Raw genomic sequence first — 15,002 nt, forward strand, 5'->3', positions numbered from 1 at the left:
TGACCTTGTTTATCCTTAATAGGCCCTACCTTCTCCCCAGTCACCCTTTTACCCTTTGTGTATCTGTAAAAGCTCTTTGGATTTTCTTATCTGCCTTATCTGCCAAGACAATCTCATGTCCCCGTTTTGCCCTCCTGATTTCTCTCTTAACTATTCTCCAACAAGCCCTGTACTCTTCAAGGGATGCATGTCATATGCCTCCTCCTTCCTTTTGACCATGGCCTCAATATCCCGGGTCATCCAGGGGTCATCCTTCTATCAGCCTTCCCCTTCACTCTAAGAAGAATGTGCTCACCTTGTACCCTAGTTAACACCTTTTTGAAAGATTCCCAATTAGCAGCTGCCTGCAAATAGGCACCCCCCAATCAACTTTTGAAAGTTCCCGGCGAATATCCTCAAAATTGGCCTTGCTCCAATTTAAAATTTTAACTTTTGGGCAAGAACTATCATTCCCCATTGCAATCTTAAAACGAATGGGATTATGGTCACTGGTCCCAAAGTGATCCCTCACTTCCGTCACCTGCCATTCCTTATTTCCCAAGAGGAGGTCAGATTTTGCCCTCTCTCTGGTCGGGCCATCCACATATTGAATGAGGAATTTTACCTGAATACACTCGACAAATTTCTCTCCATCCAAACCCCTAGTGCTCTGGCTGTCCCAGTTAATGTTGGGAACGTTTTGTGGAACACCAAAACTCTCAAACAGCACAACGATGGTAAAGCATTCCTTCTCATCCTTCTCAACCTGTCTGCATCCTGTGACACAATTGATCACACCATTCTTCTCCCATCATCCAGGTGACCTCTCATGGTTACATTCTTACTTATTCTTCTGTAGCTGGGAAATCACATTCTCCTCTACTGCTACCTCTGACATCTGTACGGATCCCTCCTGTTTGTTTCCTGTTTATTCCGTTATGTCTACTTTCTTTCGTTTTTGCGATTACAACTTTGATCCATGGAAGATTAATGGGCCGGTGACTTTAAAGAAAGTGGCCTTTAATTCTAACAGCTGGAGCCAGAAGGCTGTGCTGTTTTAGGCTGCGGATTGCAGGTTGGCTAACATCAGTGCTGACTCAATTTGAATGACTTGGCTGCTGGCCAATGAATGAGCTGAAAAGGCTGTATTCTGCCTGGCAACAGGCAGTGATTGGATATTATCCCACTGAGATGTTTTTCAGAGACAAGACTGGGTTCCTAGTTTCATTTTTGCTTCTGACGTCTCACGGAGGAGCTCTCATTCTCTCTCAAAGATCTGCTGAATTCTCTCTCAACAACCCAGTGTAAGATGTTGCCTTCTTACCCGTTAGGTGAACCACAAGCTGTTTCTTATATTGACTAAAAGACCACAACCATTATGTTAGCTCAAAAACACAGTTTATTAATAACACAGGACTTGCATCTCTATGCATTACTAAACTACACCTAATAACTAAGATGGCCTTTATTTCATCTCAAGTGACCGGCACTGTGCGAGATAAGGCCTTTATCCAGGTCCACGTGGTCGGTTGGATGGTCGCGGGTCCTTGAACTTGGTTGTTATGCTGAAGTTGATCATACACAGGCCGGTCCCAAAAGAGACTGATCCCTAGTGCGCTGGGCTTTTTATCCTTCGTCTCTTTCACGCCCTTTTGGGCGTGCCTTACTCCAGGTCCAGTGGATCTATAGGGTTTCGATCAGCCTCATCGATCTTAGCCAATTAGGGGGCAGATACGTCGATGGCTGGGCGGGTCCTAGCTATCATTGTCCCAGGCATGTAGGCCTTTCCAAATAAGGGGGGATGGAACCGGTTAGTCTGCTATCATTGGTGGTCCTTAATGCAAATGCAATTCCCTTGAGGAAAATGGTGATCGATCTTTTTTTTTCAAAATAATTTTTGTTAAGATTTTCAAAAACATAAAATAACAGCAAGAAAACCGTATTAACAACAACAAAAAGAAATAACACAATAACCCCCAAAACCAAACCCCCCCCCCCCCCCCCCCCCCCCCCCCAGAGACTACAAAAAGAAGAAATAGATAAGCACCCGGCATATTCAATAAACACATATACACATTTCTCCCTTCCCCCGCAACAAACCCCCCCTCCCGGGTTGCTGCTGCTGCCGGCCTATTTTCCTACCGTTCTGCCAGGAAGTCAAGGAAAGGCTGCCACCGCCAAAGAACCCCTGTACTGATCCCCTCAGGGCAAATTTCACCTTCTCCAATTTGATGAACCCCGCCATATCATTGATCCAGGCCTCCACGCTTGGGGTCCTCGCATCCTTCCATTGAAGCAAAATCCTCCGCCGGGCTACTAGGGACGCAAAGGCCAGAACACCGGCCTCTTTCGCCTCCTGCACTCCCGGCTCCACTGCAACCCTGAAAATTGCGAGTCCCCAGCCTGGCTTGACCCTGGATCCTACCACCCTCGACACCGTCCTTGCTACCCCCTTCCAAAATTCTCCCAGCGCTGGGCATGCCCAGAACATATGGGCATGGTTCGCTGGGCTGCCCGAGCACCTAGCACACCTGTCTTCGCCCCCGAAAAACCTACTCATCCTCGTCCCGGTCATGTGGGCCCTGTGCAGCACCTTGAACTGTATGAGGTTAAGCCTCGCACAGGAAGAGGAGGAATTCACTGTCTCCAGGGCATCCGCCCATGTCCCCTCCTCAATCTCCTCACCCAGCTCCTCTTCCCATTTACCCTTCAGCTCCCCCACCGAAGCCTCATCCACCTCCTGCATGACGTGGAACACGTCCAAAATCCTCCCCCCTCCAACCCACACCCCCGAGAGTACCCTGTCCTGTACTCCATGTGGGGGCAGCAGAGGGAACGCCTCCACCTGCCGCCTGGCAAACGCCCTAACCTGCATGTACCTAAACATGTTCCCCGGGGGGGAGCCCAAACTTCCCTTCTAACTCACCCAGGTTCGCAAACCTCCCATCCACAAACAGGTCCCTCAACCTCCTAATACCTACCCTATGCCAACGAAGAAACGCAGCATCGATGCTCCCTGGAAGAAACTGGTGGTTCCCCCGTATCGGGGACTCCATTGAGCCCCCCACCTCCCCCCTATGCCGTCTCCATTGCCCCCAAATTTTGAGGGTAGCCGCCACCACTGCGCTCGTGGTATACCTCGTTGGAGGGACCGGCAACGACGCCGTTACCAGCGCCTCTAGGCTCGTGTCCACACAGGACGCCATCTCCATCCTCTTCCATGCTGCCCCTGCCCCGTCCATTACCCACTTACGCACCATCGCTGTGTTGGCAGCCCAATAGTGCCCACAGAGGTTGGGCAACGCCAGCCCCCCCCCTATCCCTGCCCCGCTCCAAAAACACCCTTCTCACCCACGGAGTCCCATGCGCCCATACAAATCCCGTAATACTCCTATTGACCCTCCTAAAAAAGGCCTTCGGGATAAGGATGGGGAGGCACTGGAACAGGAACAAAAACCTCGGGATCACTGTCATCTTGACGGACTGCACCCTGCCCGCCAGCGACAGCGGCAACATGTCCCATCTTTTAAACTCCTCCTCCATTTGCTCCACCAGCCTAGTGAGGTTAAGTTTGCGAAGGGCCCCCCAGCTCCTAGCCACCTGCACTCCCTGCCCTTTTCAGTGGGAGCCCACCAATCCCCTCCTCCTGATCCCACGGGTGCACGACGAACAGCTCACTCTTACCCAGGTTAAGCTTGTACCCAGAAAAGCCCCCAAATTCCCTAAGGATCATCATCACCTCCGGCATTCGGCCCACTGGGTCCGCCACATATAGCAACAAGTCATCTGCGTATAATGACACTCCTCCCCACCCCACACCAGACCCCTCCAATTCCTCGACTCCCTCAACGCCATGGCCAGGGGCTCAATTGCCAACGCAAAGAGCAAGGGGGACAAAGGGACACCCCTGTCTCATCCCCCGGTATAACCGAAAGTACTCCGATCTCCTCCTATTCGTGGCTACGCTCGCCATCGGGCCTCATATAACAGCCTCACCCAACTGACAAACCCCTCCCCGAACCTAAACCTTTCCAGCACCTCCCACAAGTACCCCCACTCAACCCTATCAAAGGCCTTCTCCGCGTCTAATGCTACCACTATCTCCGCCTCCCCTTCTACCGCCGGCATCATGATAACATTCAGTAGCCTATGTATATTGGTGTTCAGCTGCCTTCCCTTCACAAACCCCGTCTGGTCCTCATGAATGACCCCCGGCATACAGTCCTCTATCCTTGTGACCAAGATCTTCGCCAACAGCTTGGCATCCACATTTAACAACGAGATCGGCCTATATGATCCACACTGCAAGGGATCCTTGTCCCGTTTAAGGATCAAGGAAATCAGCGCCCGTGACATATTCGGGGGCAAAGCCCCCCCCCCCTCCCTTGCCTCGTTAAAGGTCCTAACCAACAGGGGGCCCAGCAGGTCTGCATACATTTTATAAAATTCGACCGGAAAACCATCCGGCCCCGGCGCCTTCCCCGACTGCATGCTACCTATCCCTTTGACCAGTTCCTCCAGCTCAATCGGCGCCACCAGCCCCTCCACCTGTCCCTCCTCCACCTTCGGAAATCTCAGCCTGTCCAAAAAGCGCCCCATTCCCCCTGCCTCCACCGGGGGCTCGGACCGGTACAATTCCCCATAAATGTCCCTGAAGACCCCATTAATGCCCACCCCCTTCGCACCACATTGCCTCCACTATCCGTCACTCCACCAATCTCCCTGGCCGCGTCACGCTTACGAAGCTGATGCGTCAGCATCCTACTCACCTTCTGCCCATATTCGTACACCGCTCCCTGTGCCTTCCTCCACTGAGCTTCCGCCTTTCCGGTGGTCAGCAAGTCGAACCTGGCCTGAAGGTTACGTCGCTCCCTCAACAGTCCCTCCTTCGGAGCCTCCGCGTATCTCCTGTCCACCCTCACCATCTCCCCCACCAACCTCTCCCTCTCTCTTTGCTCTCCCCTCTCTCTATGGGCTCGGATGGAAATCAACTCCCATCTAACCACCGCCTTCAATGCTTCCCAAACCGTCCCCAGCCGGACCTCCCCATCATCATTGGCCTCTAAGTACCTCTTGATACACCCCCGAACCCGCCCGCCCACCTTCTCGTCTGCCAGCAGTCCCACCTCCAGGCCCCAGAGCGGGCGCTGGTCCCTCTCCTCCCCCAGCCCAAGGTCTACCCAGTGCGGGGCGTGGTCCGAAATGACTATGGCCGAATACTCGGCATCCTCCACCCTCGAAATCAGCCCCCTGCTCAGGACAAAAAAATCGATCCGGGAATAGGCTTTATGCACGTGGGAAAAAAATGAATACTCCCTGGCCCTCGGCCTCGCAAACCTCCACGGACCCACCCCTCCCATCTGGTCCATAAACCCCCTCAACACCTTAGCCGCCGCGGGCCTCCTGCCTGTCCTGGACATGGATCGATCCAATGGGGGATCCAGCACCGTGTTAAAGTCCCCCCCCAGTATCAAGCCCCCTGTCTCTAGATCCGAAATGCGGCCCAACATGCACCGCATAAAACCCGCATCATCCCAATTTGGGGCATAGACATTCTCCAGCACCACCCACTCCCCTTGCAACTTGCCGCTCACCATCACATACCTCCCTCCACTGTCAGCCACCACCTTTGACGCCTCAAATGACTCCCTTTTTCCCACCAGAATCGCCACCCCGCCCCCCCCCGATTTTTTGCATCCAGCCCCGAATGAAACACTTGGCCTACCCACCCCTTCCTCAGTCTAACCTGGTCCGCCACCTTCAGGTGCATCTCCTGGAGCATAGCCACGTCCGCCTTCAGCCCCTTCAGGTGCGTAAACACCCGGGCCCATTTGACCGGCCCATTCAGCCCCCTCACATTCCAAGTTATCAGCCGGATCAGAGGTCTCCCTGCGCCCCTCCCATGCCGACTAGCCATAACCCGTCCCCTGCCCGCCCCAGGCCAGCGCCCCTCGCGCGGCCCGTTCCCCACGGCGGCAAACCCCCACCCCGGCCCCCCTGCAGACTCCAGCTCCTTCCTGGCCGTTTCAGCAGCAACCCGGTCCCCCCCCCCCCCCCCCCCCCCCCCCCCACCCCACCCCCTCCAAGGTTAGGACCCCTCCCAACCGTGTTACTCCCACCATAGCACTCCCGTGAGCCAGTTAACTTCTGCTGACCCCGGCAGCTCCCGCCACACCTCCGACCCCTCCCAACGTGGGGCTAGTGGGGCTACTCCTCCTCCCCCAGACCCATCCGCAGACCCTCCTCCTCCCCCTCCCGCTCTTGCCCGGGAAAAAAGCTTCTCAGCTCCGACCCCGCCCCCATCCACCCTCAGCGTGGGAAACAGAAGAAAAGCCCGCGCTTTCCCTCTGCCCAACCCCGCCCCCGGAAAAAAAGACAGCACCCCACCCACCCTAGAAACAACACACAACCAGCTTAAAACAGCATGAAACAGCATAAAACAGAGACCCTTCCCACCAAAAGTTAACACAGTTCTTTACAAACCCCCGACCCTCAGTCAGAGTCCAACTTCTCGGCCTGCACAAAGGCCCTTGTAGGTGACCCACAGACGTGCCGGCTGTAACATGCCAAACTTCACACACTCTGTGGAGCACTGTCCGGTTGTACCCGGCCCTCCGCTTGGCCACCTCCGCACTCCAGTCCTGCTAGATCCGCACTACGGTGTTCTCCCACTTGCTGCTCCGCTCCTTCTTGGCCCACCTAAGCACGCAGTCACGGTCAACTGAACCGGTGGAACCGCACCAGCACCGCCCGTGGCGGCTCATTCGGTTTGGGCCGCCTGGCCAGTATTCTGTGGGCTACCTCCAGCTCCCATCAGCGAGTTCAATAAAACAACCACATAGGCCCCCAGATCTGACCCTTCCAGCCTCTCCGTCAGGCCCAGGATCCGCAAATTGTTCCGCCTCGACCGGTTCTCCATCTCCTCGAACCGCTCCTGCCACTTCTTGTGGAGCGCCTCGTGCACCTTCACCTTTACCGCGAGGGCCGCGGCCTCATCCTCTCTTTTGGAGGCTTGTTGTCGGAGCTCCCGGATCTCCACCCCCTGGGCTGTCTGCGTCGCCAGCAGCTTGTCCGTATTCGCTTTCAGTGAGTCCAGCAGCTCCACTTTCAGCTCCTGAAAACAGCGCTGGAGAGTCTCCTGCTGCACCTGCGCCCACTGCCTCCATTCCTCGAGGCCTCCGCCGGCCGCCATCTTGATTCTCTTCCCCTGCTTTTTCTTAGGCGCTGCCACCGCTATTCTGCTGGCCCCGCTCCTGGTCAAGACCATAGACCACTGGGGATCAACTGCAGACACCTTCCCACGTCGGGAACCGTCGAGCAAGTACCGCTGGGGGCCCTTAAAAGAGCCCAAAAGTCTGTTCCTGGCGGGAGCTGCCGAACCTGCGGCTTAGCTCCGCATAGCCGCAACCGGAAGCATGGTGATCGATCTTTAATGAACTGGGAGTTTCTTACCAGGTCTGGTTTCTTTGCACAATGCACAGAGGCTGTGTACCTGTCTGTGTCCCAAATTGACCACAATTCCCATAGTCCTTTGCAGGTGGTCATTTTAAATGGCTACATTCTGTTCTTTTGATCCTGAACGCAAAGCGTGGTGGATCAGAGTCTTGATCCCGTAGTCTACCTTATCAAGTCGGCCACTGGTCAGTTAGTTCAGGTCCTACTCTACTCTGTCCTACAATTCATTGTACAATTTTCCCTAATACCTTATCACATACATTCATTAAATCAGTTCACTACTAATGATTATTTTATATCTAAATTAAAGTCATATAGATTAATTTAATTTAAATTAATGCTAAACAGTTGGTTGCGAACTAAGCTTTCTATGCTACACTCATGCTGCTGTTGTTACATCAAGAACTTATCTACAACACAAAATCTACAAACTTAAACAGCAGCACCACATTCTTTCTTCCTTATCACATTTCATCAGTACAGAGACACAAAGGGTGCATTTAGCAACGGTTGTTACAGTTTTTTGTTAATAAGTTGTACATTCATAATAGAGCTCTATTGGATTCCAAAGAGTGGGGCTCAAACTGGGGGCCGGGAGGCTGTTGCCTTCCATTTATGGAGTTTGAAAGTGAGGACTACACTATAGATTACTGCAGTCAGGAGGAGGGTCTCTGTTATGTATGAGAATGGGTTCCATTATGCAATGCCTTCCCACCAGGTGGGGGTTTCGGCCTCTATCTCTAACAGATGTTGTGTGGTATCCTGACTGGAGGTGGTCCGTGGGGTGGTGGCATTCAGGCTGGCTTAGGCTGTAATTATGTGTTTTGCCAAACTACCGTTAGTGGGTGTCCTGGAGCAATTTTGTTGGAATCTTATTGTGTTTCCTGCAATTTTCTTTAAACATCCAATTTCGGGGCATCCTTCGTTGGTATGTTCCCACCAATCTTCTGTTCCGGTTGTGTTGTAACATTCTGATGTGGTCTCGTTGGGCTTTCTGCAAATTGTCCTTTGGTTATTGCAGCCAAATATGATGCTTTTTTCTTACGCACCCATAGGGTGCCACTCTCGCATTCCCCTGCATCTGGGGAACGGTACTACAGACCGCTGGGCTGTGGAAAGCCTTGGGTAGCTTGTGCTCGGAATGTGTGGCAATTATCCAGATGGCGGTCATGGGGGCTGGGTTCATCCTGCAGTGTCTGGTTTCCATGTAATCCTAGGGAATCTAGCATGATATCATGTCAGTATCGTTGGTAAATATCTGTGTGTGTTAGTCTCTCTCTCTCTTAGTTCCAATTTCCCTTTATGATTGTCACCATGTGTGACTCCCCCATTTTGTTTTAAAAAACATTTTTTTTTGAGAGGTACGAATCCAAGTGTCACAATTCAATTATTCAAGTGTCTCACAGATTGTGTGGTCGATTCGAGGAATGGACTTTCATCAACCATTCTCCATCTTTACTAACAACCATGGAGGTTGAGGCTTTGCTTAACCAGCCGAATTTCAGGGCGGCCAGTTTTATAGAGTTTTGTCCCAGGGGCTCAGAGGTAGCAGCAGTGATCAGCCATTGTGTTTTCAGTGTAAATAGCATGTGGAAGTGACTCGAAGGGGTATGAAGGAATAGTGGAAGAAACAAGGATTTGGAGCGGAAAGGAAGATTCAAGACCTGCCCAAAGCAGCAAAGGGTGTAGTAAACCATTCCAGAGAGTGTGATGAGAAAGATTGGGTGCATGTGGGCCACTGCGGGAGAAGAATGGGTGAGATCCCCGGGCAGTAAATAAGAAAAGGAATTGATCAATTCTGGGAAAAGGCAACTTTTAAGGGATTGTAGGAAACAATAGAGGAAAAGGTCAAAGGGGAAAATCGGATTTTTAAAAAGCATTGAAAACTGTGTGGGTGCAGTAGCTGATGAGGTCTCAAAGAAGACAGAGTGTGAACAATGCCAGCCTAGAGAATCAGTATGCTGTTACTGTCCGAGAAGACACTCGGAGCAGCAGGGCATAGTGTGGCAAATACAATAATACGTTCGAAAATCTATAAGGACTGTTGCTATCAACAGGTGAGTTTAGCTCAGTTATTTAAGCCAAGGTCTGTTCGGAAAGGTATTTTAATTGTGTAAAGGCATTTTTGTGTTTTAAGTCAGCAGTGTTAGGGCAACACGGTAGCCAAAGGGCGGCACAGTAGCGCAGTAGTTAGCACAGTTGCTTCACAGTCCCAGGGACCTGGGTTTGATTCCTGGCTTAGGTCACTGACTGTGCAGCATCTGCATGTTTTCCCCGTGTCTGCATGGGTTTTCTCTGGGTGTTCTGGTTTCCTCCCACAGTCCAAAGATGCACAGGTTAGGTGGATTGCCCATGCTGAATTGCCCTGAGCATCCAGGAAGATTAGGTTGGGTTACTGCGTTACAGGTGGAGGTGTGGGCTTAAGTAGCTGCTCTTGCACTGTAAATTCTATGATTCTGTGATAAGTGTAATTTTTTACATTTCTTTATTTTCATAAATATTTTACTTGAGCATAAATTTATCACAACTGGTTTGAGAAGTTAATTCCTGATTTCAGAAAACCTACTCTTAATATATACATTGCAAACTGTTGTGGCAGCTCTTTTAAGTTTTCCTTTGGAATTTGGCAAGCTCGGCACTTACCATTTGCCATACCACAGCACCAACCTGGGTCAGGACAGTTGACTAAACAATTCTTCGCAACAGATGATTCTGAGTCCCTTGAACAAGGGAGACCTGCATACAGAAGACCTGCCAATAGACTACCTCAGGGCTCGGTGCTAACCCCAACCCTGTTCAATAGAGATACCTGTCAACAACAAATTCATCTCTGCTAATGACATTGGTTGTATCACCCAAGATTCATCGTTCTACAGACTGGACCAGATCCTTAACAAAGACATTACAAAGCTGACAGACTACTGCAGACATGGTGTCTCACATTGAAACCCTCTAAAACCATATCCAGTGTATTCCACTTCCACATTGCCAGTGCCAATAAAAGAACTGCAGATCTACATGTATAGCCAGAGACTGAAACATGATCCTCGCGCAACATACTCAGAGTGACTCTTAACAGGACTCTGTCATAGAATCATACAGTGCAGAAGAGGCCCATCAAGCCTTAACTGACAAAGAAAACCTATTCTAATCTACACTAATCCCACTTTCTAGCATTTGGCCCATGGCCTTGAATGTTATGACATTTCAAGTGCTCACCAAAAAACTTTTTAAAGATTGTGAGGTTTCCTACCTCAACTACCTTCCCAGGTAGTGGATTTCGGATTCCCACCACCTTCGAGGTGAAAACATATTTCCTCAAATCCTCTCTAAACCTCCTGCCTTTCACCTTAAAATTATGCCCCCGACGGCAGCACGGTGACGCAGTGGGTTTATCACAGAATTTACAGTGCAGAAGGAGGCCATTCGGCCCATCGAGTCTGCACCGGCTCTTGGAAAGAGCACCCGACCCAAGGTCAACACCTCCACCCTTTTCCCATAACCCAGTAACCCCACCCAACACTAAGGGCAATTTTGGACACTAAGGGCAATTTATCATGGCCAATCCGCCTAACCTGCACATCTTTGGACTGTGGGAGGAAACCGGAGCACCCGGAGGAAACCCACGCACACACGGGGAGGATGTGCAGACACCACACAGACAGTGACCCAAACCGGAATCGAACCTGGGACCCTGGAGCTGTGAAGCAATTGTGCTATCCACAATGCTACCCTGCTGCCTCATGGCACCAAGTTCCCAGGTTCAATCCCGGCTCTGGGTCACTGTCAATGTGGAGTTTGCACATTCTCCCCGTGTTTGCGTGGGTTTCGCCCCCACAACCCAAAGATGTGCAAGGTAGGTAGATTGGCCACGCCAAATTGCCCCTTAATTGGAAAAGTGATTTGCAATCACTAAATAACTAACTTAATATCACCATATTTCTGTATGTCCCATAGTTTTCTTGGCATCGAACCCTGATATACCTGTGACCTGCCTGAACATAGAACAGTACAGCACAGAACAGGCCCTTCGGCCCTCGATGTTGTGCCGAGCAATGATCACCCTACTTAACCCACGTAACCCGTATACCCGTAACCCAACAATCCCCCCATTAACCTTACACTACGGGCAATTTAGCATTGCCAATCCACCTAACCCGCACATCTTTGGACTGTGGGAGGAAACCGGAGCACCCGGAGGAAACCCACGCACACACGGGGAGGACGTGCAGACTCCACACAGACAGTGACCCAGCCGGGAATCGAACCTGGGACCCTGGAGCTGTGAAGCATTGATGCTAACCACCATGCTACCGTGAGGCCTGGATAAACCCCTTTCCTCTCCATGATGTTCTCTGATATGTCCCACCCTTCTATCAGTAATATTGATGTTCTCTCCCCTAACATTGCATAAATTACGTCTCATGCAGACAACAGCATATTATCTGAGCGTGGGGAGAACAATCGCAAAAGCCCAGCTTTCTGTTTCTCTTGTGCTTTCATACTTTCAGCAACTGAGCAGCTTTCCTGCAGGAAAGGAACAGAACATGTGAGCAATGGGGGAGAAAGTAATCTACAGAGAGGTGACCAGCTGCCTGATCAGGAAGGAACTACAAGCGTGGAGATAAATGAACACAATTCGACAAAACATGAGGAACAAACCAAGAAGGACTCAGGATTCAGGTGAGGTGATTGTTGCGGGGAGAAGCGAGGCTTTTCTTTAACTTCAAAAACCTTATTTATTATTCTTTTAAGATCTCTTTTCAATTAATTTCTATTGTCATCGACTTGCATTCTTTTTACATTTTACGTATTTCTGCATTTCCCATGTGGAGGTTACTGTTCCTCTTTTAAGGTATAAGTGGTGAGGAGCGATTATAGTATTATTAGTGTGGTGGATACTTGTAGCAGTTTAATCAAGGCTGGGAGGAGGTCTTGGCATGAATTTTGAACTGGAGACCGAGAGCGCCCGAGGGACACTGGCAATGAAGTGATCGGGGCAGGTGATATGTGTGCAGAACTTAGCAAGGATGTTAGATGTAGTGAGGTCATGAATGTGAATGATTGAATTTGAGGGACTAGTGTAAGGATTTCGATAACTCCAGCCTTGAGTTGATGAAGGAATTGATCAGGGTTTCAGTAATAGAAAGGGGAGATGGGAACGGAAAGAGATTAATTCACGCTGGCTATGAAAGTGTTTTTGCTCAGTGCTGTTGATGTCATTAATCAACCAAAAGGCCAAACAGGAATGGGAAGCCCTGTAAAAATGTTTTGAGATTAGCATCACTGGTTAACTTTAGTTCAGAGATAATAGGCTGTCAATAATGAAGAGGAAACAGAGTTTATAATGAAATGTTTTTATATTTTGTTTATTATTGTTTAAATCACAGCTCAGTTATTCCCGCAGTCACTTTGTCAGCAATGGGAGATGGGGAAGTGCAGACGGAAACTGAGGATCACCAGGGTGAGTAAGAGGCCTTAAAAAGTGATAGTCAGACCGTTGCATTTAAGCGCCTGCTATACAGCAGCTTGTGTACAGATGCCTCCTGACACCATCTTTCGCTGCATTAATTTCAATGCAACAACCCTAATATGGGCAGACATTCCTAATAGACACTCCATGATATACCCAGTCTTTCTTTAACCTTGATTGTGTGTGCAACGTGAGCCTCAGCTCCTGTGAGTTTCTGAACCAAAGGGAAAACATTCCAACCTTGCAGTATTGGACCAACCGTGGGGTGGTTAGCACTGTTGCCTCACAGCTCCACAATCCTGGATTCAATTCCGGCCTCGAGTGACTATCTGTGTGGAGTTTACACTTTCGCCCCGTGTCTGCATGAGTTTCCTTCGGGTGCCCCGGTTTCCCCCCAAGTCCAAAGATGTGCAGGTTAGGTGGATTGGATAAATTGCCCCTTAGTGTCCAAAAGGTTAGGTAGGGTACTGGGTTACAGGGAGAGGGTGGAGGCATGGGATTAAGTAGGGTGCTCTTTCCAAGAGCTGGTGCAGACTCAATGGGCCATCACCCTGAACAATAATATTCTCTAATATATCCCACGCCCATTTTAATTCTGTGTGATGTCATATTTATTACTGTAATGCTCTTTGATATGCCCAACACTACTCTTGGTAAAAGACACAGACAGGGCCCAAGACTATCTTGGTAAAGCTCCATGATAAACACCACACCCCTCTCTCATACACCCGCTCCGATTTGTGCTTGCTGATATTGACCAATTTTGTCTCAGTAACACTTACTGAGGTATTCCCACCTGTTTCATTAATGTCAGTAAAGCTTCCTAATAAAATCTATGTGGCTCGCAGTATCACTTGATGATAACCCGCAGCCCATTCAGTGAACCTTGCGTTGGCACTATTACCTCTCACACCCTTTTCAGCATTACTCTCACTGCCCATCCCATTTTATTCACATGCCAGCATACGTTTTGAGTAGCAGGGAGCGGTTTCACAAAGCCTAATTTTTTTGTATCTCTTGCCTTAATGCACCAACAGCAACTGAGCAGCCCTCCTTCAGTGAAGAAAGTGAACCTGTGAGACGTGAAGGAGAAAATAAACTGCAGAGAAGTGAGCAACTGGCTGATCAGGAAGGAGCTAAAAGTGTGGAGATAAATGAATACAATTCAACAAAACATGAGGAACAGACCAAGAAGGACTCGGGATTCAGGTGGGACGATTGTAGTGTTAAACCCAAGTTATTATTGGCTTTGCTCCAACAATATCCTGTCATGCGGAGGGACGAGGATATCCTTTAACTTTAGGAACCTTATTTATTATTCTTTTTGAGATCTCTTTTCAATTATTTTCTATTGTCATAGACTTGCATTATTTTTGCATTTAATGTATTTCTGCATTTTCCAAGTGTAGGTTACATAGAACATACAGTGCAGAATGAGGCCATTTAGCCCATCGAGTCTGCACCGACCCACTTAAGCCCTCATTACTACCCTATCCCCGTAACCCCTCCTAACCCTTTTGGACACTATGGGCAATTTAGCATGGCCAATCCACCTAACTTGCACATTTTTGGACTGTGGGAGGAAACCGGAGCACCTGGAGGAAACCCACGCAGACACGGTGAGAATGTGCAGACTCCGCACAGACAGTGACCCAGCCGGGAATCGAACCTGGGACCCTGGCGCTGTGAAGCCACAGTGCTATCCACTTTTGCTACTGTGCCGCCCATGGTTACTGTTCCTCTTTAAGTTATGAGTGGTGAGGAGTGCTATAGTTTGATTAGTGTGGTGGATACTTGCAGGGGTTTAATCAAGGATGAGAGGAGGCCATGGCTTGAATTCTGAACTGGAGACAGAGAGTCCCTGAGAGATACGGCCAATGAAGTGATTGGGGCAGATGGTACGTGTGCAGAACTTAGCAAGGATTTTGGATGTAGAGTTTTGGATGAGTTCAGGAACGTGGATAATTGAGTTTGATGGACAGGATATTCAATAAGTCAAGGCTTGAGTTGATAAAGGAATTGATCAGGGTTTCAATAATAGAAAGAGGAGATGGGAACGTGGTGAGATTAATTCATGCTGGCTATGAAAGTGTTT

At 49.7% G+C, this 15,002-nt stretch overlaps 1 protein-coding gene across 19 annotated transcripts in view; it reads left to right on the forward strand.

The window, feature by feature from the left end:
- The window catches only part of dnaaf1 (dynein axonemal assembly factor 1), a 176,868-nt gene that overhangs the window by 34,821 nt on the left and 127,045 nt on the right, over nt 1-15,002 (forward strand). For 16 of the 19 annotated variants that reach the window (XM_038807180.1, XM_038807185.1, XM_038807173.1 and 13 more), the window contains 3 exons: nt 11,946-12,117; nt 12,825-12,898; nt 13,945-14,116. In XM_038807180.1, the coding sequence (XP_038663108.1) occupies nt 11,946-12,117; nt 12,825-12,898; nt 13,945-14,116 (418 nt within the window). The remainder of the gene's footprint in view (nt 1-11,945; nt 12,118-12,824; nt 12,899-13,944; nt 14,117-15,002) is intronic. The other 3 variants (XM_038807189.1, XM_038807184.1, XM_038807183.1) reach the window with 2 other exon arrangements.

This window comes from Scyliorhinus canicula, chromosome 9 (genome assembly GCF_902713615.1).
Source record: "Scyliorhinus canicula chromosome 9, sScyCan1.1, whole genome shotgun sequence".
NCBI lineage: Eukaryota > Metazoa > Chordata > Chondrichthyes > Carcharhiniformes > Scyliorhinidae > Scyliorhinus > Scyliorhinus canicula.